A 24,357-nucleotide genomic window follows, 5' to 3' on the forward strand; every position below is an offset into this window, starting at 1 on the left:
AAAGAAAGAAAAACCTCGACGCGCACATTGCGCAAAACTCTGAAACAGGAGAAGCGGGACATAAAACGGAGCGACGAACTAGATGTGAATTATGGCATAAAAACAGAGAATCCGACGCTGAACAGTGAAAAACCAACACATGATGTGAAACATGACGATTAGGCGGCGCAGCAGGTGATGAGTGAAGATTAATGATGGTCAATACATGATAAAATAAATCTAGCAACAGGAAAGAAACTAAAGTGGACATAGCAATAAACCAAGGGAGGGTAATACTAATCAAATGAAACTAAATTAAATGAATGAAGAACAAAATGCAAGAATAAACTAAGAAACTAAAGTAAATACAGAAGAATAAACTGGTATAGAAAGACATTTCGATCAATAATTAATACAGAGTGTGGCAAGAATAAACAGACACTATTTCCAGATAAAAGGTAAAATAATATTGTTGAAGTGTCATGTGTTTGTTGAAACCACATCTAGTACTGAGAATAAATATAACTTACAGACTATAATGGTAAATAACTTATCACTTATTTATNCTCTGGCGCCCTCTAGTGTCTATAGGTGCACATCGCTGCCAGAGGCCCAATCCTGCATAGAGGATGGAATATATAGCAGAAAATGATTTAATCCAGTTTTTTAATTTGTCTTTTTTACAGAATGGCATCAAAAGCAATTCAGATGGTATGTGTGGCTCTCAGCGCCATCGGGCTGATTGGGGTCATCATCTGCTGCGCCCTGCCTGAGTGGCTTGTGATCCATCTTGATAATGAGGTAACAATATAATCAAAAGGCATTTATGGTTGACATTAGCATGATAGTTATGATTAGTTAACTGTTATGCTTTATCAACAACTATTTTATGTGTTATTGTATAATTTAACCAGAATGTCTTTATAACAGCCGTTATAAAAATGCTGTAGAAATGAAACATAATATTGACTTTGCAGTTTTACGCCTCATCAGAAACTTACAGATTCCTGACATCATCTGTTCTTTTCTAAACTGTTTAAAGACTCAGTGATATTAATTTATATAAAGTTCTGGTTTGGATGGAAGTTTAAAAAGATTCTAAAATAAATAAACACAATTCTGACATTCAGTAAAAAATTAATTAGATTTTTCTGTCTTAATTAATGTCATAGATCATGTTTAATAAAGTGAATGTAAATATCTGTTTCTCTGTGTTTGGGTGGATAGGAAGTTCATTACGGTCTGTGGAAGATGTGTGGAAAGTACAGAACTGGACTGCAGGAGTGCATAACGTATGAAAACTTATTGTTGCCGATATTCTCTGATATTCGTGCCTTCAGGCCCATGACCATCAACAGCTGCATCCTCTGTGGTCTCAGCCTCCTCATCCTGATCTTTGGTTCCGACTTCACCCGATGTGTTCAGAATGAAAACACCAAACCCAAAATGATCCTGGCTGCCGGAGTGGGCCTGCTGCTGGCCGGCCTGCTGGTGATCATCCCGGTCAGCTGGGAGACAAATACTATTAAAAATATTAGAATTGCACAAGAGCCAAATGAAATTAGAAATGCAGCAGAGAGAATGATGGAAATGATGCTGGGAGCGAGCATCTATATCGGCTTTATAGCTGGTTTGATGTTGATGCTGACTGGAGGTCTGCTCTGCTGCTTAAGCAGATCCAGCAGCTCTGGAGGAACCGCCAGCTTCTTCAGCAACAGAGTTTAAGCTAAAACATACAGAATGTAGAGGCTTGATGGAAGGAACTGGTGTCCAACAGACGGGCAGACAAGGGATAAATTTAGGTAAAAACTGGGAAGATGATGTGAAATTATCATTTCTATGCTTTTTACATTTGGTGCTGAAAGGCATGTACACTGTAAATCCTTTGACTTTTATTTTTATTTTGGCATAATTCCCAGAATTTTTCTTAAGATCATTTTAAAATTTGACTTAAAGATCCTCAGAATTATTATTTTGAAATGCATAAATGCAGGAAAATTACATTTCAACAATCTTTTGATGTATTTTTGTTGTTTTCTTATTAAATCCATTTTATGTTTTTTTCATGCTTTCTTGATTCCAGTTTAAAAACCAGTCAACATAATTACCAATCAGATTTGCTTCAATTTCATGATGTTTCTCAGTTTTCTGCTTTACTTTCTATTGATAAAACATTTACTGTAACTATTTCTGTTTTTGTACAATAATCACAACAGATCATTATCTTTGATCAGATGTGATTGGAAAATAAATAAAATGTATCAAAAAACTCAATTTCATAGAATATGATTTGTTTTACAAAAATATATAAAAAATTAAAGCAACTTAAGAGAAAACTTCAACTGATTGATTCTTCATCTCAAATGCAAAATAATATTGTTTTACAAAATTATGTGTTGTAATAAAGAGTTACCATCTGACTTTATTTTATCGTATATTTCAGCTTTTGCTTCTGTATTTTTAATTTTAAACAATAAATGAAAAGTTTTTGCTGATTTTTCATGACTACATCTTTTTATGAGTTTTTCTTAAACTTTAATATTGACACATCTCAGTTTAAATAAAAAATATCCTAAAATCTTCACAAACTGTTAATTCATTTCCAGCATTTTGGTCCTTTGGCTCAGATGTGCAATGATACTAACTGCATTTCCTTTACAAATGTGCGGGTTTTATTTTTTTAATCTAAATTATTTTTCTTTTATAATCTGCATTAAATTTATCCTAATCATTGAATAAGAATTTTATTTAAATAAAAGTAAAACAAGTACTTTAATTTAGAGGTTTTATTTTGTGTTATTGAAAATAAGATATACAAAACATCAGGTTGTTAATCAGTCATTAACAGCTATAATACCAACAAAGTTTAAGTCATAATTTAATAGTTCTTGGAAGAAGTAACCAATGTTTTTTTTATGAACATGATATTTACCAATGACCAGCAACAGTTGTATAAAATGTGTTATGCCTCGGTTCATGTCTTTATTATTAAAAAAACTATAAAGTCTCTCGTCAAAGGTAATTATTTACCCTACAAGTTTACCTGCTGGGAAAATATTGAATTGGTCCTGTTTTTTATAGTTGTTTAATTATTTAGCCATAAACATATATTAAATAGTCTCTGGTCAATATACTACAACTACAGTCATGGCCAAAAGTTTTGAGAATGATTCAAATGTTAATATTTACAAAGTCTACTGCTTCAGTTTTTATAATGGCAGTTTGCATAAACTCCAGAATGTTATAAAGAGTGATCAGCTTAACAGCAATTCATTGCAAAGTCAATATTTGCCTAGAAAATGAATTTTATCCCCCAAAACACATTTCAACTTCATTGCAGCCCTGCTTTAAAAGGACCATCAGAGGACGACCAGGACACCGGTGTCACCGGGTCAGTCTGGACATTGTAGGGAACTATAAAACCCAATCTTCATTTTCAGAGTTTCTAGCAAATTTTCTATGGGTTTTTTAAAAGAAAGCACTTTATCTAAAATAAAACCAAGATATTTATAATTATTGACAAACTCTGACAAAAACAGCAGTGTAAAGCAACAGAGAGATCGCTGATAGTTTAAGAGAAAACTATTGCTTTTGTCTTATCCACATTCAAAACCAGCTTCAGAGAACGCAGATGAGCTTGAGATTTTTTATTGTTGACGAAATCAAATGTTTCTAAACATTTGCGAAAGGTGTCAAAAGTTACATCCTGTTATTCTTAGCTTAGATGATCAAACTCTTCATTGGCATGAAACAAAACCACAGATGTGCAAAAAACAAATCAGAACTTCCTTTGTGAAGCAACAACCACATCTACAGTGTCAATTCAGAGTCACCACTCTGCGTAAAGTCAACAAACAAGGTAAGCAATTTGCCTTTTTTTATTTATTTTTAATGCAAAGGAAAAAAACTGATTTAAATATTGCTTTTCCTCATGAAAAGGAGAGGAGGAACTTTTCCTTTTCATGAGGAAAAAGAAAAACTCCTTATAGGTCCTGATCAAAAATAACAGAGGTTTTTTTTGTCATAGGAATCATCAACACCTGTGCAGGTGGTAAGACTGATATTAGGCTTAGTTATTAAAAATTATATTAACTACAAGCAATGAGAACTGAAAAGATGTCTGCTTATATTATTTACATGCTAAAATAATCTGATAATCATCATCATTTTTAAACATAGAAATGGAAAATAACACGTAACCTACATCCATTTGATGTCAGCTGGGGAATATTCACTCTTACACTTACACTTAGTTTTTGTGCAGATGGAGGACGACAGTGAAAGACTCACTGTGTGGATCGATGAGCAACTTTGATACAGGAAGATTTTAAGTTTTTTTGCAGCTAAATTTGAGTAAAATGTAAACCTAAGTTTATATGTAGTAGTTTTTATGTAGGCTGCTGAATGTTGAACATGTTGTTTTATTCAGTGTTCAGGTGCTCTGGCGCCCTCTAGTGTCCATCTATGCACATTGCAGCCAGAGGCCCAATCCTGCACAGAGGATGGCAGTGGCTGGATGATTGTTACCAAAGCCGGAGGGAAACCTAAGAATATTTAGCATAAAATGATTTAATCCCTCTTTTGTAATTTTTCTTTTTTTGCAGAATGGCATCAAAAGCAGTTCAGATGGTTTGTGTGGCTCTCGGCGCCATCGGGCTGATTGGGGTCATCACCTGTTGCGCCCTGCCTGAGTGGCTTGTCCTGAGAAATTACAGCTATCCTGTTCTGGTGGCTGAAATTAGCATGATAGCAACGATTAGTTACTTTTATGTTTTTTACTATCACCTATTATTTTATGTGTTATTGAAGAAGTTATGTAGTACATCTGCTTAAAATGTTATAAAATGCTTTTCATATGAAACAAACTTTGCAGTTGAAATTGGCTTCTGTCTCTTTAAGAAGCTTCTCCTCCGTCTTCACCATGTCATTGCAACAATGCTTCTCATTATGCTGTTTGCAACCATTTTGGGAGCTTTGAGCTATAGTCTCCATAAGCATTTGCTTTCAGTTCTTTGCAGTTTTTTGTAACCATTTTTGGGGTGGAACAATGAGGTTTACCTCTATTTTAGCCCAATATTGTTAATTAACCTCATCTGAGTCCTGACATCATCAACTGGGCTTTCCTAAACTGTTTTAAGACTCAGTTATATTAAATTGTATGAACTTCTAGCTTGGATGAGAGTTTTAAAAAATCTGCAAAAAATAAACTTGCATATTTCTGACTAGGGCTGAAACGATTCCTTCAGTAATTCGAGTACCTCAATTATTAAAATTCCTCGAGGAAAATTTATCTGCCTCGAAGCTTCATTAAATGATGTTTATCATTTAGCGCACCATGTTCCAGTCGGGTCATTATTTGCGTTGCGCGTAGCTCTCACTTCCACCCGAGTTGTTGACGAAAACTGAGTGTTAGCAGCATAATGTCCAATTTTCAAGTTCTGCCTGGGAGTATTTTATTGATTCATGATAATGTCCGGGTTTTTGTAGTTTTTGGGAGAACAATAAACATCCTTACAATGACGGGAGCGATGCCTGGAGTTCGGCAGCCTTTCTCCTCTGGGAGCTGCTGGTTCAGAGCGAACGGCGGGATTATTTATACAGGTGAGCGGATAGACCGAACACAGTGGGCGGCGTTAGATGCGTAGCTTTACGGACGAACTGGAAAATAAATTCATATCATCCCGGTCGTAACAAACGGGGGGCAAAGCGCATCGTGGCGTTACATAGCTGGTAGGACGAAGGAGTCAAATCCAGTCGCTAACATGAACACAAAGCTATAAATGTCTGGGCAAAGTGAGAGTTCATCTATTAAACTGACTGAAGATTAACCAAAAGCTGGAGTTTAGACATTTTAGATTATTGTATGACTTTTCTTCAGGTTAACTTAGAAAGTGAGCTGTTATTGTTACAAGTTAATTTTCTGTTGGGAAGCTCAACTGTGAGAAATTGGACTGATGTTGGTATGCGATAGTAAAACCGCTGTTATGTTAGATTTACCAATGTTTTATTTTATCTTTTTTTAATCTGATTACTCAATCAATTGTAAGAATAATCGATAGATAACTCGATTACTAAAATTCTGACATTCTGTCAATAGACAATTATATTTTTCTATCTGATTTAAAGTCATTCGTTGCATGGAACACGTTTAATACAGTGAATGTAAATATCCGTTTCTGTGCAGGGAAAGCCAGTGGGAAACACAAAAACTGGTACAACTTAGAATATACTGAGCCAGAGGAAATTGCTGGATCCACAGGATCCATTGATATGGGACAAGTAAGCAACCTCGAAGTGGTTGAAAATGTCAAGACCAATACTGACAACAGAGATGAAATATTAGCAGTGAACGAGGATATTTTTTCACTTGCTAAACAAACTGAAATTGAGAACTGGAAAAGAAACAATGTATTTGTGGAGGAAAAAGATGAAGGTCAGAAATGCATATCAACGAGGTGGGTGTGCACACTCAAGAAAACACAAGTAGACATAGTACCCAAAGCCAGACTGGTTGCAAGAGGCTTTGAAGAAATTAACATTCAAGAACTTCCTAAGGATTCACCCACTTGTTCCTCTGAATCTCTAAAGATGGTTATAGCTGTTATATGCCAAAATAAATGGAAACTGAACTCTATGGACATCAAAGCAGCTTTTTTGCAACATGATGTGTATCTCCGTCCACCTCAAGAGGCAGAGAGCGAAGGAATCGTATGGAAGTTAAATAAATGTGTCTTTGGCTTGGCAGATGCTTCCTTGTTCTGGTACAACAAGGTGAAAGAAACCATGCAGAAGCTGGGAGGAACTGTGTCAAAAGTTGATCCAGCTTCTTCTACTGGCAAGATGATTTCTGTAAGGTGACAGGAGTCCTTGCATGCCATGTAGATGACTTGGTATGGGGTGGTTCAGACAGTTCCTCTTTGCTAAATGTTTGTAGTTGTGATCATAGGATTGTTGCACCTCAGCTGTTTCTCCTCTCTCTGCAGAGGAAAACTGAAGCTCTGACAGAGTGACCATCAGGTTCTTGGTCACCTTCCTGACTTCTATCCCTGATCGCTCAGTTCAGACGGACAGCAGCTTAATGCTAGTGAGGTAGCTCCAACAGCGCCCCCTGGCGTCAGAAGAAATCTGAAACCCCGGTCTGTCCGTCCACCCACAGCCCAGAAGACAGCCAGCAACCAGCAAACACATCTGCAGACCAGCCTGCTGCAAACTCATATCCAAGATAACAAGATGTTTCTTGATGAAAAGTTTCTGACAAGTTAGTTTTGTATAATTTCAAGTGAACTAAGATATTTGCTCTAGAAACTAGACAAAAACACTTGGTAAGATTTAGTTTCACAGTCACACTAATAAATGTAATTACAAAACACTGCTTGATTTTACAATAAAACAAAAGATGCAATAATACTGAAATAACATCTAGAGATGCTCTGATTATTTGAATGTTACACTGAGGGTGAAATAGACAGAACTGTAGTTTGAGCGCAGCATTATTGTTTACCATTTTAAATATTGAAAATGTAGCTGGAAACATGAATGATCCATCATTACATGTCTGAAAATGGCAGGTTTCAGTTCACCTTTCTGGCAAAATGTAGATAAACTGTTGCATGTTTTTGTTTTGCATTTTTCAGTTGAGTGAAATGTATTTTGGTTTTTTTAATGCTCTTTAATGTCAATTTTGATAATTTATCCTTAATGGTCTAAACTTTCTGGTGATTTGAACATAACAGTTCTTTCTGTTTTGCGCCTTGTAATGTAGTTTCCTCCCCACAGGATTAGGTAGCAATGAGAAGTGAAAATTACTGGAAAAATAAAGCCCAACTTTGCTGCAATAAAAAACACCTGTGGTTATTTAAATTCATAATTACTGACAAACTGCATTTGTGCGCCTGGATCAGCGGGAAGCAATAGAGGGATCTCTGGTGGTTCTCAAGAAAACCACTGCTTTTGGTTTATCCACATTCAAAACCAGCTAAAGGGAAAGTAATGAGTTTAAGATACTCTGTGTGTTTTTACTGCAGGAAAGATAAAAGCTTTCCAATGAATATTTGCTAAAGGTGAAAAAGTTACATCCTGTTACTCCAAGCTTGGATGACCACAAACTCTTCATTGACGTGAAAGTAAAAAGCACAAATGTGCAAAATATACAGCAGAACTTCCTTTACGAAAAACAACCATATACAGTACAATCTCACGTAGTTCCTTAAAGTTACAACTATTACAAACCACTGCAGAAAGTTAAGCAGTTTTTACCTTTCTCAACTTATTTTTAATGCAAAGAAAAACTGATTTATCTAAACAGAATAAATGTTGGAGTCTAATCTATAAGAAATCCATCATGAGCACAAAATGAACCTTCTGAGACCGAAGGTTAGCTTTTCTTTTATCATTTATACATTTTAGTGTGCTCTGTGGATTTTTTAAAAAGTTGTCTGATGGTTTTTGGGCAGGCAGCAATTACAGACACATCACAAATTATATTCAGTTCAGTTTATTTCTATTGCACCAATTCACAATATGTGTTATCTCAAGGGAATTTACAAAAAAAACAATGAAAATTTTAATTTTCTATGTTAGAAAAGTAAAAGTCAGTCGCAGGAGAGCGAGAACGTTTAGTAGTTTAGTTATCTCGGCTGAAGTCAACCTCATGAAAAGAATCACAGCTAAACAGATTGTAGCTTCAATAAAGAAACAAAATTAAAAGATAAACTGGGGCTGATGTTCAACCCAGCAGATTGGGGAGAGATCAGTAATGGGATCTTCCCCCAATGCATCTCGATTTCTATACATGAGCAGAACTTTAAATACTTTTACCAACTCATTATGATCGCCTTCAGAGGATGTTCCCTGATGCTTCAGATCTCTCACCAAAATTCTGGAGTATCTGGAACCCATTGCTTTTGATCAATATAAACTAGAATAATCCATTACTGTACAAATCTTCCTCTGAATTTCCCCTGCAGAACAGCGACCCCTGCTGACTCCTTTTTGTACATATTCACTCTACCAGAATGCTTCATCTGTTTTTTTCATGTGTTTTTGGGATAGAATAAAAATAATCTCCTTTATTTTGACAAAAATGAAACAAACTTTTCCTCTTTACTTTATTTCTAATAACTTGGCATTAATATAAAGAATAGAAATGGACATTAGTTCACACTAAAACGATTTAATTTGATGAACTGTATGAAAGTGATAAACTGAACGTTTTCTCCACCATAATAATGTAACTGATTACCTTATAACAGCAGGACTGGATTATTAACACTCTACAGCTTTAAGCTGATCTATTGGCGACATAATTGGCCTTTTTCCTCTGCATGTTTTTAGGGAGGCAGATTATATTTAGATCCCAGGAACAAAATCGTTAAGATGCAGCTTTAAAAACTGTTATTGTGATTCATTAAAACAACATAATTTAAATGAGTTTTATAGTTTATGCTTCAAATGTATTGTGACAGAAAAACTGTGTAAAGAAAGGCAATAATTATGTTAAATAAATAACACCAGTTGAGTTGAATCAATAATACATTAATGAAATATGACTATTTTTGTCGGCTCCGTTGTTTATTTTTCTCGTAAACAAGCTGAGATGAAAGTGTTTTTAACTCTTTAGGATCTTCGTCTTTATTCCGTTTTGTTTTCTTCACCGTTTGCCTTTTTGGAGTTTCATCAATGTGTTAGGGAAAGATATATATTCTTAATAAAAACTAATAAAGGAAACAACATGCACATACAGTTACCTCTGGCTCAGTGTCAGTGCATGCTATCTGCCACCAGGAGGCACTGTTGCTGCGGCAGCACAAAACTGTCTTGTAAGCAGAAAAAATGAGATTTCATGGAGATATTTTCATGCAGTTGCCTGACATAAATTCAATTAAAAAATACAGTGGTTCCTGGACAGTCAGTTCCCCTGATGCAAATTTGCATCAAATGATACAAGTTTTACATGTGTGGGATCAGTTGGACCCCATTTCGACAAACAAGGGTTAAATATCTCCGATTAGTTTCCCCTGATGCAAATTTGCATCAGAGGAAATTTGTCAGTTAGGAAGTCCACTGGTTCCTGGACAGTCAGTTCCCCTGATGCAAATTTGCATCAAATGATACAAGTTTTACATGTGTGGGATCAGTTGGACCCCATTTCGACATACAAGGGTTAAATATCTCCTATTAGTTTCCCCTGATGCAAATCTGCATCAGGGGAACTGACTGTCCAGGAAACACTGGACTTCCTGACTACATCTCCATGATCTTATGGGGATGTAGATACATGTTGGTATAAAAGTTGTATCCAAAGTTGTATATTTATTTTCCTTTTGATTCATAAGAATCAAAGATTGACATTCTTTGTGATCTTTTCCAGTTAAATATATGACTATACACAGGGGCGCTGCCAGAAATCTTGGGCCCCCTGACAAAAATTAGGTTGGGCCCCCCTGCCTGGCTGCTGTTACAATTTTTTGAATCTATTTGACCCTTAAAAAGCGTCATAATTTTAAAGGCTTGCATCTGCCTTGCTTTCTTTGGTTCAATACTGATAATTAGCACAATATTTACTGCTCATGAATTTTACATCCAACAGTCCACATCCAGTATGCAAGTAGGTTATTTAACCCTTGTGCGTGCGAGGACTGAGGCAAACGTAGAGGACTATGGAAAACGATACAAGTTTTACGTGTGTGGGGTCAGTTGGACCCCATTTCCACATACAAGGGTTAAATTTCTTCTACTAGTTTCAGTTACTGAAATGTCTCTCCCCATGAGCAACAGTAAAAAGCAACGTGCAAAATACACATAAAGCAATCCAAACTTCTCAAAAATGCCAGTAGTTGCATTTTATTCAAGCTGCAGTACATAACTTTAATAAAAATATGTTTTCTCCACATTTGTTAAAGTTGTCACCATGTCATAGCGGTTTGTTCTAAGACAGATAATCTGAAAACAATCAATCTCCTCCATCTCCTTCCTGAATTACTATTACTGGTTAAAGTAATGCATCGTTCTGACCAAAACAACCAATCAGAACCAGTAGGAAGCTCTTAGCGCTGTCAATTAGCCTCATTTACTCACTGCTAAATGTTCTGATGGTGGAGAAACAACTTATCATTACAAGAAACTGTTTATCTGCCGCCATTAGCTATGCTAGCTAAACTGAGCATTCACAGTTTGAATCTGCACAGCTCTGTGCTATGCTAGCTTCAGCACGGCACAAATCAAGGGGGAGGAAGGATGAGCAGCACCACATGAGATTGTGATTGACAGCACTAAAACTCTCCTGCCACTGACTTGTTTCTAACACTGGGAGAAAGCAGAGGAAATATATTTTTCACAGATTACCTCTCATATCATACTGTCACAACATAATGACAGTTTTAAAAAAATATGTGAAAAAAAAATTATATGAAAGTCACATCCTGCAGCTTTAATTTCACTCAGGAGAGAACAGGTCAGGAGGGACGTGGGTTAGAGCTGCTGCTGACTGACTCATCTGTTGTGAAGTGGTAAAAGGTACAGTGACAAGTTCAATATAGGCGCTTTCGCATTGCACGGAACGGTACGGTACGGAACGGTTGTGTTCGCATTACAACTTGTGACCGGTTCCACCCAGCCCCCTGGAACCACAAGAGCTGTGGTTCCAATCGTGCCGGCCAAGCGGTTCTGCTTAGAACCAGCAGCTGATTGGCCGCTGGTTGTTATGGAGTCAGACGTTGATTTTCCGTTGACAGCTGGCTCTCACTACTATATTTTGTAAAGAGTCTGGAACAGTCTACGGTATTTTTCTTCCGTATTTCTCCTGGCAGTACGTAGAAGTCGTTCAGCATTTTGTCTTCTGAGGGTAGCTTGTTGGCGGAATTTAATTAATTGTATGAGGTTGATGAGCAGCAAAATTAAAATCCATGTTGTCCATTGTTGTTGTCGTCATAGTAGTAACTGTTCGTCTTCTTTATTAAATTGGCAGTTAGCAACCAACCAACTCAAACCACATTGTTTAGTTTTAAAAATAATGACGTCCGGCACCACTTTGATGGCACCCCGGAGTGCAATGCGAACACAACCGTTCCGTTCCGTGTGAAAGCGCCTTATATGAATACTCAACTGCAGGGCTTCGGTGTCGGAACACAGAATGTGAATGATAAGTAATCTTCACAAAATTACACCGTTTAGCAACTTCTAAAGTGTCCACCCTGTTTCAAAGAAGAAATCTTACACAACTTATGACGACAGTCACATATTTTGTCTGCTGCGATCCCCGCTAGCATATTGTGCTAGCTGATGAGCACTAGGTAAAGTTCATAAACTAGGCTTGTGTAATATTCGCCTGTCTTTATGTTGAATTCGTTAACCAACGCACCTCTGTCGAGTGGCATTAAGCGTGGAAAATACCAAATATATCTGGAGGAAATATGTGTTAAAAACTGTTGCATAATCCTCCGTGTGTGCGTGTGTGTGTGTGTATTAACTAGCATTGAAGCTAAAATGGGAAAACAGAGGATCGTTGCACCAATGTTATTAGGTCCACATTAATCTGCACCACACGTCAAGTGACTGTGTAGATTATTTATTTACCAAGCACATAATCAGTGTTGTCGATGAGGGGAGGCAACGTAACTCTTAAATATATATATTTTCTTCCAGATGTAAAATGTAAAACTAAGCTGGTAGGTCACAGGCCGAAGGAGGATATTCACATAATTTCTGTTTTTTATTATTTGGTGTGTATGTGTCTTGTACGTAGTTTTATTCCGAATTAGATGTAATATGCCTTTTGCTGTGTTATATTAAATTAAATTGTTGTTCTCCTAATTCCTCATTCTAGTATGACCAGCAGAGTGCAGCTGAAGCAGGACTGCTGTTTGGTTCCTTTTCACTAGCATTTAAGGAATTAAGGAAAACATTACCAACATATTCATATATTTAACTTGTCCCTTGTTCCTTTTACCACTTAATAGATGAATCAGTCAGCAGCAGCTCTAACCCACGTCCCTCCTGACCCACGTCCTGTCCTAAGTGAAATTAAAGCTGCAGTAACTTTCAGAAAAATATATTTTTTTCACATTTTTTAAAAACTGTCATTATGTTGTGACAGTAAGGTATGAGAGGTAATCTGTGAAAATTTTATTTCCTCTGCTTTCTCCCAGTGCTAGAAACAACAAGTCAGTGGCAGGAGAGTTTTAGTGTTGTCAATCACAATCTCATGTGGTGCTGCTCATCCTTCCTCCCCCTTGATTTGTGCCGTGCTGAGCTAGCAAAGCACAGAGCTGTGCAGATTCAAACTGTGAATGCTCAGTTTGGTTAGCATAGCTACCAATGACGGAAGATAAACAGTTTCTTGTAATGATCAGTTGTTTCTCCACCATTAGCACATTTAGCAGTGAGTGAATGAGGCTAATTGACAGCGCTAAGAGCTTCCTACTGGTTCTGATTGGTTGTTTTGGAGAGAACGTGCATTACTTTAACCGGTAATAGTAATTCAGGAAGGAGATGGAGGAGATTGATTGTTTTCAGATTATCTGTCTCAGAACAAACTGCTACGACATGGTGACAGCTTTAACAATTATGGAGACAACATATTTTTATTAAAGTTATGTACTGCAGCTTGAATAAAATGCAACTACTAGCATTTTTGAGAAGTCTGGATTGCTTTATGTGTATTTTGCACGTTGCTTTTGACTGTTGCTCATGGGGAGACATTTCAGTATCTGAAACTAATCGAACAAATTTAAGTAACCTACTTGCACACTGGATGTGGACTGTTGGACGTTAAATACATGAGCAGTAAATATTGTGCTAATTATCAGTATTGAACCAAAGAAAGCAAGGCAGATGCAAGCCTTTAAAATTGTGATGCTTTTTATGGGTCGAATAGACTCAAAAAATTGTAACAGCAGCTGTGAAGAGGGCCCAATATAATTTTTTTGTCAGGGGGCCCAAGATTTGTGGGGGAGCCCCTGCTGATGGTTCTAAAGATAACCATTGCTTTGTCTTATCCACATTCAAAACCAGCTAAAGGTTATGTAATGAGTTTAATATACTCTTTGGTGTTTTTACTGCAGGCAAGATAAAAGCTTTCCACTAAACATTTGCTAAGGATAACATAAAGTTACATCCTGTTACTCATAGCTTAGATGACCAACACTCTTCATTTACGCAAAACAAAAACACAAATGTGCTAAAACTACAGCAGAACTTCCTTTATGAAAAACAACCACATACAACACCATCTCACATACTTCCTTAAAGTCACAACTAATAGAAACCATTACAGAAAGTAAGCAGTTTTTACCTTGTTTACTTATTTTAATGCAAAGAAAAACTGATTTAGCTAAAACTGAACTGTTGGAGTCTAATCTATAAGAAATCCATCATAATGAGCACAAAATGAACCTTCTACTACCGAAGGTTAGCTTGTATCATATATACATTTTTAGTGTGCTCTGTAGATTTTTTAAAAAGTTGTCTGATGGTTTTTGGGCAGGCAGCAATTACAGACAGTTGCAGGAGAGCGAGAACATTTAGTAGTTTAGTTATCTCAGCTGAAGTCAACCTCATGAAAAGAATCACAGATAAACAGATTGTAGCTTCAATAAAGATCTAAATAAAGAAACAAAGTTAAAAGATAAACTGGGGCTGATGTTCAATCCAGTAGATTGGGGAGAGATCAGTAATGGGATCTTCCCCCATGCATCTCGATTTCTATACATGAGCAGAACTTTAAATTCTTTCACCAACTCATTATGATCGCCTTGATATTTGCCGATCATAATGAGAAATAACGTTAACATAACAGGGAATAAAGCAAATTTGGTAATTCACTTTTAATGTGTTCCATTAAAAGCGAATGAAACACATTTCCAATACGTCTTACAAAAATAAAAGTAAGACGTATTGATCTTGCTCTAACACCTCCCTTTACCAAACACCTGATATAAACTTGTTTATTTACTTCTGCCAGGATGTTGGTGGTCATTTTTGTATTTTTATTGCAATGTATCGTTATCAACACATAAGCATGCATTAGTTTTAAAACCAATAAATATACTGACTTGGAGAAATACATTTAGCCAAACACACCTGGCCCCTAAAAGCAACACTTACTTCCCTACCTGACCTTCTCTGACTCAACACTTGCTGGTCTCTCCATCCTCATGCTCTGATCGTCTGTAGCAGCTGGAGGAATCAGTAAGACCTACAAGCCTGTCCTGCTTCAGCTGCACTCTGCTGGTCATACTAGAATGGGGAATTAGGAGAACACCAATTTAATTTAATATCATAGCAGAGCAAAAGACATATTACATCTAATTCAGAATAAAACTAAGTACAAGACACATACACACCAAATAATAAAAAACAGAAATCATTTGAATATCCTCCTTTGGTCTGTGACCTACCAGCTTAGTTTTACATTTTACATCTGAAGAAAATATATTTAAGAGTTACGTTGCCTCCCCTCATTGACAACACTGATTATGTGCTTGGTAAATAAATAATCTGCACAGTCACTTGAAGTGTGGCGCAGAATAATGTGGCGCAGAATAATGTGGACCTAATAACATTGGTGCAACGATCCGCTGTTTTCCCATTTTAGCTTCAATGCTAGTTAATACACACACACACACACACACACGCACACGGAGGATTGCACAACAGTTTTTAACACATATTTCCTCCAGATATATTTGGTATTTTCCACGCTTAATGCAATTCGACAGAGGTGCGCTGGTTAACGAATTCAACATAAAGACAGGCGAATATTACACAAGCCTAGTTTATGAACTTTACCTAGTGCTCATCAGCTAGCACAATATGCTACCGGGGATCACGCCAGACAAAATATGTGACTGTCGTCATAAGTTGAGTAAGATTTCTTCTTTGAAACAGGGTGGACACTTTAGTAGCAACTAAACGGTGTAATTTTGTGAAGATTACTTACCATTCACATTCTGTGTCCCGTCACCGAAGCCCTGCAGTTCGGGACGGAGTTCTGAGATCTCAGGGAGTCATCCGCTTTAGTCAGCGCTAACCAATCGGAACACGTCTTACACCGCTCGTCCTTAAGCCCCGCCCAGAATGTTCATGTAAGCTTCGCCAAAGCAAATAAAGTTGTATAAGCAAGAAAAAAAAAATAGACTCAATCAAAAAAAAAATCTTTAAAAAAAAATTTGTTTCGTGAAAAAAATATTATGATTAAAAAGATTTTAAGATTTTTTTTGTGTGACATGATTTTTTTTTATTGAATACTACTTTTTTATTTGACTTTTTTTTTGATTGAATAATTGTTAAACAAATCTAACTCCATAAAATACATTCTTTAATAAAACACTGTAAAAATGTCTGTTCATCAATGTTAATATAAAAATGATCAGAATCATTTCAATCAAATAAAAACATTGTGCTCTTTATTCAGAAATGATGTGATTAAATAATCACATCAAAAGTTAGAAACTGTCTTTAGTCATTTCTTTGATTACAAAATATATTAATGTGTGTGAGAAAATGTGTCAATGACGGGTATTAAAAATACTTTGTAGAACGGCACTTTCTGAAGTTCGGTCCATTTAACCATAGACATTAATACTAGATCCCTCATGGAGCCCTGAGTCGTACGTAACAGCGTCCGCCATCTTCTATGGGGCAGCAGGTCGATCGGAGCTCCTTAAGTCCTGTGCTGTGTGGACTTGTTTCAACCGTTTTACGAAATAAACTGGATTCATTGGCATTACCTTCCACAGGTAAGGATGAAAGATCAGAATTACTTGACTTTGCAGCCAAAAATTCGCTTCTAAACAACCGAAAAATATTTCCTATGTAGCTAAATTGGCCCAAATTAACCGCTGATTGTTAGCATAGCAGCTAATGTTTTCATACTGTTTTCTAATGAGAGAGAGCTGATGAAAAACCACTGTTAGAGAAGTTCATTAAAAACGAGAGAATTTAGTGAGTAAGATCAGTCAGGATCAGAGCTGGAGCTGCTGTTCTTCAGTCTGTTTCCAGCTCAGCTTCTCCATGTCGGTATTTAGATGCTACGAGTCAGAGCCCAACATGCTGAAAATGTCTTTTTCTGAATGTGAAGGAAACATATACGAAACATATACCGTATGTATTTTCTATTTCACTTTTGGATAATTTCTCTTTTATCCTTGGCTTTAGCCTGTGAACCAGGACGTCTCAGAAGTCATTGAGTTCTCCCAGTGTGACCAGCAGACTGAAGCCTGTGGCCAGTGTTCCCAGTATAATAAATAAATGTTTTATTCTTTAACTTTTTGTGTAAAAGTGTATCTGTCCATCAATGTTAATATAAAAATGGTCAGAATAATTTATATCAAATAAAAACATTGTGCTCTTTATTCAGAAATGCCCCAAAACAATTAAATAATCACATCAAAAGTTAGAAACTGTCTAGTCATTTCTTTGATTACCAAATATATTAATGTGTGTGAGAAAATGTGTCAATGGCAGGTATTAATTTAAAATACTTTGTTGAACGGCACTTTATAAAGTTCGGTCCATTCACTTGTATTAGCTTACTGGCACATATTCCACATTCAATATGGCGGACGCTGTGACGTATCGCAGCAACGGGCCGACCCGCTCCATGAGGCGTATACGTGTTCATGTCTGTGGTTTAGATGACCACAAATTTTCCCTTTCCTGGAAGCATAAAACCGCAGATGATGTGCAAATATCAAGCAGAACTTCTGTGGTGAAGCAACAAGCACATCTACAGAACCATTTCAGTTTCCACTTGGCTTAAAGTCACAACAAACAGAAGAACCTGCAGAACGTCAGAAAGGTAAGCAATTTTTTAAATATTTTTCTTTTTAAAGTTAAGAAAAACTGATGTAGCTAAAAAAGAAGAATTGCTGGAGTCTAAAGTATAAGAAATCGATCACTATGTGCACAAAATGAACCTTTTAGGCCAAAATTTAGCTTTTCTTTTGTCATTTATACATTTTTTATTATACAGATGTTGTGTCATTGTTTTTCGGCAGGCAGCAATTACAGACACATCAGCAGACAAAACTAATTATTTTCCATTTAGTTTAGTTCTTTTGCACCAATTCACAATACATTATCTCAAGGCAATTTACAAAACAAAAATGAAGAAAATTTTAATTTTCTAAAGTAATTTTTAAAAGAAAACCTTATATTACAGCATGTTAGATACTACAACATTTCTAACAGAAGAAGAAAAAAAGAGGATAATTTCTGCCGTATTTTTAACGAGGGACCAACCTAAAGCTTTGTGCATTCTGATAATAATTATGTATTTGGAACAATGAGAGCAAAACGAGCTGCTCTGTTTTTGGTTAGATGTTTTTCTGAAGCGTTGGACCGAACCATGGAGCAAAACTGCAACAAATATGATGGTTTTAATTTTCACCAGAACTCCTGCTGCAGCGTTCTGGATCAGATGAAGGATTTTAACTGTATTTTATGGACTTTCTGTCACTAAACAAGTTCCAGCCTTGAAGTAACAAATGCATGGACTGTTTTCTACGTCTCTCCTGGACAGGATATCTTTAATTTTAGCAATAACCCAGAAAGAAGGAAATCAAAGAAACCTGTTTAATATTAGATTTAAATAAGTCCTGGTCAAAAATAACTCAGAGGTTCTTAACTTTGTTACCAGATGCAGGAATGCAAACAGACATTTTGAGCCTCATGGCACAAAGAAATCAAGCAGCTGTCATCACATCTCTGATCTAAAGTCTCTTTTCTCTGCCATGTTGCTCTAACCTGTTTGTAAGAGCCATATGAATGAAATGAATGATTATTGAGGGAGCACACGCCTTTGACACTTGGGTGGTGGGTGTGTCGAGGTGGGCGTGGCTGTCACTAAAGGTATGAATGGGAGCCATACTGGCGTGCTGGCTTATTATGTTTGAGGAAGCAGGTGCGTCAGGGTAGTCATAATTTCTGCTGACCGTTTTATTGCCGTTTATTGTTGGCACTATTGGATGGTTTGTCCTGGTCAGTCAGTGTAAATCTGTAAGATCTGAAGTAAGACAATCAAAGTGGAATAAATAGATGATTGCAACAACAAAGGAAGCGGCCTGGAGTTATTTGAAGCACGCGTCGGACAGTTTTGAATTCCCCGGGTTATCCCAGTGCAGCCCTCATACATCTTTAGCTATGTCGCACGTCTACTGTTGATGTGCAGTTTGGTTTTACCCCAGGCAGTGAGGTCCATTTGGTGAGCTTGGCGTGAGCTCTGCAGCTGTGGTCAACTCTGCTCTGATGTTTGCAGCAACACTCAGCAATAGAGATTGAACCGGATTTTTACTGGACAGTGAAAGACTCATCTTGTGGCTCGTTGTGTGAACTTGATAAGGGAATTTTTCAGTTGTTCTTGCCCAATGTAAAATGTTAGCACATATAGAATGTGCTAACATTTTATATGTTGGCATATAAAATGCTAACATATAGCATTTTGACTTTCAATGGCTTTCAATTTGAAGTGTCCTAAATTTTTAATGCAGATCAAACTATTGGATAATTTGTGAAGTCAGAGGGGTTGATGTATTGGGGGAAGTGAGAAGAGCATTTAGAGAGAATGAGGAACACGACTGGGCCTCTAACTGAGATCCATTGGTCTAAACCAAATAAAATCTTGTGGATGTGTGCTGCCCAGTAACACAGTAGGAAGTTTGGAAATGACTGAATCCGCCACTGAATTTGCATCTATGAAGTTTGGATTGTAGATTCTGGGTTTGTAGTTGTTTTTTTATGTCGGCTGCTGAATGTTGAACATGATGTGGTTTTCAGTGTGCAGGAGCTCTGGCGCCCTCTAGTGTCTATAGGTGCACATCGCTGCCAGAGGCCCAATCCTGCATAGAGGATGGAATATATAGCAGAAAATTATTTAATCCAGTTTTTTAATTTGTCTTTTTTACAGAATGGCATCAAAAACAATTCAGATGGTTTGTGTGGCTCTCAGCGCCATCGGGCTGATTGGGGTCATCATCTGCTGCGCCCTGCCTGAGTGGTCTGTGACCAATCAGGGTGATATGGTAACAATATAATCAAAAGGCATTTATGGTTGACATTAGCATGATAGTTATGATTAGTTAACTGTTATGCTTTACCAACTACTATTTTATGTGTTATTGCATAATTTAACCAGAATGTCTTTATAACAGCCGTTATAAAAATGCTGTAGAAATGAAACATAATATTGACTTTGCAGTTTTACGCCTCATCAGAAACTTACAGATTCCTGACATCATCTGTTCTTTTCTAAACTGTTTAAAGACTCAGTGATATTAATTTATATAAACTTCTGGTTTGGATGGGAGTTTAAAGTAAACAGAAATTAATTAGATTTTTCTATCTGATTTAATGTCATACAGCATGTTTAATAACGTGAATGTAAATATCTGTTTCTCTGTTTGGATGGATAGGAACTTTATGTAGGTTTGTGGCAGATATGTGGAAAGCAGGGAACTGGACCGCAGGTGTGTGGAGTATATGATGACTCCATGATAACCTCTGAAATTCAGGCCTTCAGGGCTTTGACCATCATCAGCTGCATCCTCTGTGGTCTCGGCCTCCTCCTCCTGATCTTTGGTTCCGACTTCACCCCATGTGTTCAGAACCAAGACACCAAACCCAAAATGATCCTGGCGGCCGGAGTGGGCCTGATACTGGCTGGCCTGCTGGTGATCATCCCGGTCAGCTGGGAGACGCATATTATTAAAAATCCACCAGAGGGAATGGTGGGAATGATGGGAATGATGGAAATGGTGCTGGGAGCGAGCATCTATATCGGCTTTATAGCTGGTTTGATGTTGATGCTGATTGGAGGTCTGCTCTGCTACGTAAGCAGATCCAGGGGCTGAGGAGGAACCGCCAGCTTCTTCAGCAACAGAGTTTAAGCTAAAACATACAGAATGTAGAGGCTTAATGGAAGAGCCTGGTGTCCAACAGACGGGCAGACAAGGGATAAATTTAGGTAAAAACTGGGAAGACAACGTTAAATTATAATTTCTATGCTTTTAACATTTGGTGCTGAAAGGCATGTACACTGTAAATCCTTTGAATTTTATTTTTATTTTGGCATAATTCCCAGAATTTTTCTTAAGATCTCTGTTAAAATTTGACTTAAATATCCTCAGAAAAATTATTTTGAAATGCATAAATGCAGGAAAATTACATTTCAACAATCTTTTGATGTATTTTTGTTGTTTGCTTATTAAATCCATTTTATGTTTTTTCATGCTTTCTTGATTCTAGTTTATAAACCAGTCAACATAATTACTAACCAGATTTGCTTCAATTTCATGATGTTTCTCAGTTTTCTGCTTTACTTTCTATTGATAAAACATTTACTGTAACTGTTTCTGTTTTTGTACAATAATCACAACAGATCATCTTTGGTCAGATGTGATTGGAAAATAAATAAAATGTATCAAAAAACTCAATTTCATAGAATATGATTAGTTTTACAAAAATATATAAAAAATTAAAGCAACTTAACAGAAAACTTCAACTGATTGATTCTTCATCTCATATGCAAAAGAATATTGTATTACAAAATTATGTGTTGTAATAAAGTTACCGTCTGACTTTATTTTATCGTATATTTCAGCTTTTGCTTCTGTATTTTTCATTTTAAACAATAAATGAAAAGTTTTTTTCTGATTTTTCATAACTACATCTGTTCATGAGTTTTTCTTCCCTTTGTTAAACTTTAATATCGGCACATCTCAGTTTAAATAAAAAAGATCCTAAAATCTTCACAAACTGTTTATTCATATCCAGCCTTTTGGTCCTTTGGCTCAGATGCCAACAGTTTAATCTGCTGACATCAAACCACAGCAGATTTATGAAACTTACAGAGTTTTGAACTTCCTCATTCAGTTTCTAAGTGAAGCCAACGTTGCACCATTTCACATTCGAAGATCCACCTTAAGATCAGAAGTAACAGAAGAACCTCCAACACCTGATCCAACCACAACTTTTAAAAAGGTAAACACTTTTTCAAAACATTTTTACCAAAACAGAAGAAATAAATTATTGGATTCCTTTTAATGTGGATAAAATTACCTTTTTCTTTCATATTTGTTTGCTTTTCAGGATGACTTGAGGATTTATTAGATGGATGTTGGGTCGTTTTTATGACGCAACTGAAGGAGAAAATTTAAATTATTTATGTTTCCTAAGGGAATGTGCAACGATACCAACTGCATTTCCTTTACAAATGTGCAGGTTTTTTAACTAATATTATTGCCTTCACAACATGCATTGCATTTATCTTAGACGTTGGAGAAGAATTTTACTTTGTTTTACTTGTTTTTGTGTTTAATGAACGTGATATTTACCAATGAGCAGCAACAGTTGAATAAAATGAGTCGCTTCTTTGTTCATATCTTTATTAAAAAACTATAATGTCTCTCATCAAAGGTAATTCTTTGCCCTTTTTTGTTTGTTTTATTGCTGGATAAAGTGTTGTAAGTCATTCCAGAATATTTTACTGTTCATACATTGAAATTTAGATAATTTCTAAATTAAATGGCATTCCATTTCTTGGTGGCCATCAGAGTTAAAATCTCCTCCACCTATAATTATACCTCCAGGAAAAAATACTATTGTATTGATCTTGGTTTTTACACTTGTTTGATTATTTACCCATAAATATATATTATTATAAATAGTCTCTGATCAACATAAACTAAAATAATCCATTACTGTACAAACCTTCCTCTGAATTTCCCCTGCAGAACAGCGACCCCTGCTGACTCCTTTTTGTACATATTCACTCTACCAGAATGTTGCATCTGTTTTTTCATGTGTTTTTGGGATAAAATAAATATAATCTCCTTTATTTTGACAAAAATGAAACATAACTTTCCTCTTTATTTATAATAACTTGGCATTAATATAAAGAATAGAAATGGACATTAGTTCACACTAAAACGATTTAATTTGAACTGTAAAGAAAGACAATTATTGTGTTAAATAAAAAACACTGGTTGAGTTGAATTATTAACACATTATAAATGAGTTATGACTCATTATTTTGGTTGGCTCAATCGTGTATTTTTCTAGTTGCAGCTGAGATGAAAGTGTTTTGTAATTCTTTAGGAGTTGGATCTTCTTCATTATTTTTGTCTTGTTCACCTTTTTCACTTTTGGTTTGGAATTTCATCGGCGTGTTCGGGAAGGATATTCTTAATAAAAACTAATAAATAAAAAGGAACATATATACTTAGACACATAGTCATCTCCGATTCAGGGTCAGTGGATACTAGCTGCCACCAGGTGGCACTGTTGCTGCAAGCATCCAAACACATTCCTCTAAGTAGAAAAAATGAGATTTCACGGAGATCTTTTGATGAAAATGAACAAGATTAGTTCAAATTCAAAAATACTTAATTGATTCCAAAGGGAAATTAAATGTTGTTGTAACTCATTAGTTCAGATTCTTCAAAGTTATTGTCGATGCTGAAGGAAATATTGTTGGAAGGAAATGTCTCCTGCAGCAGTCTGTATTACAGCACATCTGAAAGCCTCTGACTGAAGACACTCTGTTTTCCTGAGTCTCATGAAGAGGACGGTCAGGGTTGTCCATAACTTTCTTTGTTTTATGAAGAACCAGTCTTTTCATCATCATCTACAGACGTTCAACAAGAATTTTGTTTCTTTATTTCATCCATTTTATGTTTCTGTCATTTCTTTCATGATTTCTGTTCATAAATCTGCCAACCACATGTGCTTGTGATTTTGCTTTGCTTTCTATTCATAAAACATTTACTGAGTTGTTTTATGTCTTATTTAGTACACCGGCCAGGGCCGGCCCTAGGCAAAGCAAACTAAGCAGCCGCTCAGGGCCCCAAGGCAACTAAGGGGCCCCCTCAGTGGAGCTGATTTTTATTTATTTTTTGTTTTTATAATTTCTGTGTGATTATAATATCAAAAACACATAATTTCTCTGTGAAGATATTTGTTTTTACAATTTTATCAATAAAAAGGAAAAAATAAATAAATTGCTCTTGGGGGGAATCCGGGCGGTGTCAATTATAAAATTAATCATATTGTATTTCAAAGATTGTTTTTAGCAGTAAAAATTTAATGTTCCCAAATCCTAGATCATAAAACACACATCCGTATTTGCCCTGAACCCCCCTATGTGCGTTAAATGGTTTGTTCCTGCTTCAGAGTGACGCTGGCAGCAGCAGACAGTGGAAGATGAGAACGACTGTGGCAGTTACTAAGCTAAGAAAAGTTATAAAATCAGGTTTTCAAAAAAAATAAAGAGAGAAAGAGAGAGAGGCAAGAGTGTTAATTTAAAACCCAGTTTTTCTCCAAGAGAGGTGGGTTGACTGTGAGATTATCAACCATTTAGCATAGTTAGCTTAGCTACAGACTACC

General features: G+C 36.3%; 4 protein-coding genes across 5 annotated transcripts in view; all 4 read left to right on the forward strand.

Annotated features, from left to right (window-relative positions):
* The window catches only part of LOC103144966 (claudin-4-like), a 7,649-nt gene extending 5,675 nt beyond the window's left edge, over window positions 1-1,974 (forward strand). The window contains exons 2-3 of the mRNA XM_007562160.2: window positions 666-780; window positions 1,207-1,974. Of these exons, the coding sequence (XP_007562222.1) occupies window positions 667-780; window positions 1,207-1,704 (612 nt within the window). The 5' untranslated portion in view covers window position 666 and the 3' untranslated portion in view covers window positions 1,705-1,974. The remainder of the gene's footprint in view (window positions 1-665; window positions 781-1,206) is intronic.
* The window catches only part of LOC103145014 (claudin-4-like), a 129,574-nt gene that overhangs the window by 63,813 nt on the left and 41,404 nt on the right, over window positions 1-24,357 (forward strand). The window lies entirely within an intron of this gene.
* LOC103144968 (claudin-4-like) overlaps window positions 1-24,357 on the forward strand; it is a 104,374-nt gene that overhangs the window by 51,283 nt on the left and 28,734 nt on the right. The window lies entirely within an intron of this gene.
* On the forward strand, window positions 17,698-21,391 carry LOC103144969 (claudin-4-like). The gene is made up of 3 exons (XM_016676437.1): window positions 17,698-17,776; window positions 19,883-19,997; window positions 20,388-21,391. Exons 2-3 carry the CDS (start codon window positions 19,884-19,886, stop codon window positions 20,823-20,825), a joined length of 552 nt encoding a protein of 183 aa, XP_016531923.1. The 5' UTR covers window positions 17,698-17,776; window position 19,883; the 3' UTR covers window positions 20,826-21,391.

This window comes from Poecilia formosa, unplaced genomic scaffold (genome assembly GCF_000485575.1).
Source record: "Poecilia formosa unplaced genomic scaffold, Poecilia_formosa-5.1.2 Scaffold134, whole genome shotgun sequence".
NCBI classification, from domain to species: domain Eukaryota; kingdom Metazoa; phylum Chordata; class Actinopteri; order Cyprinodontiformes; family Poeciliidae; genus Poecilia; species Poecilia formosa.

Bases quoted from the DNA above. Each gene is read 5' to 3' on its own strand.
- LOC103144969 (XM_016676437.1), top strand. From the start codon at position 19,884: ATGGCATCAAAAACAATTCAGATGGTTTGTGTGGCTCTCAGCGCCATC. The intron at 19,998-20,387 runs GTAACAATATAA...TTGGATGGATAG, and splicing joins TGACCAATCAGGGTGATATG to GAACTTTATGTAGGTTTGTG.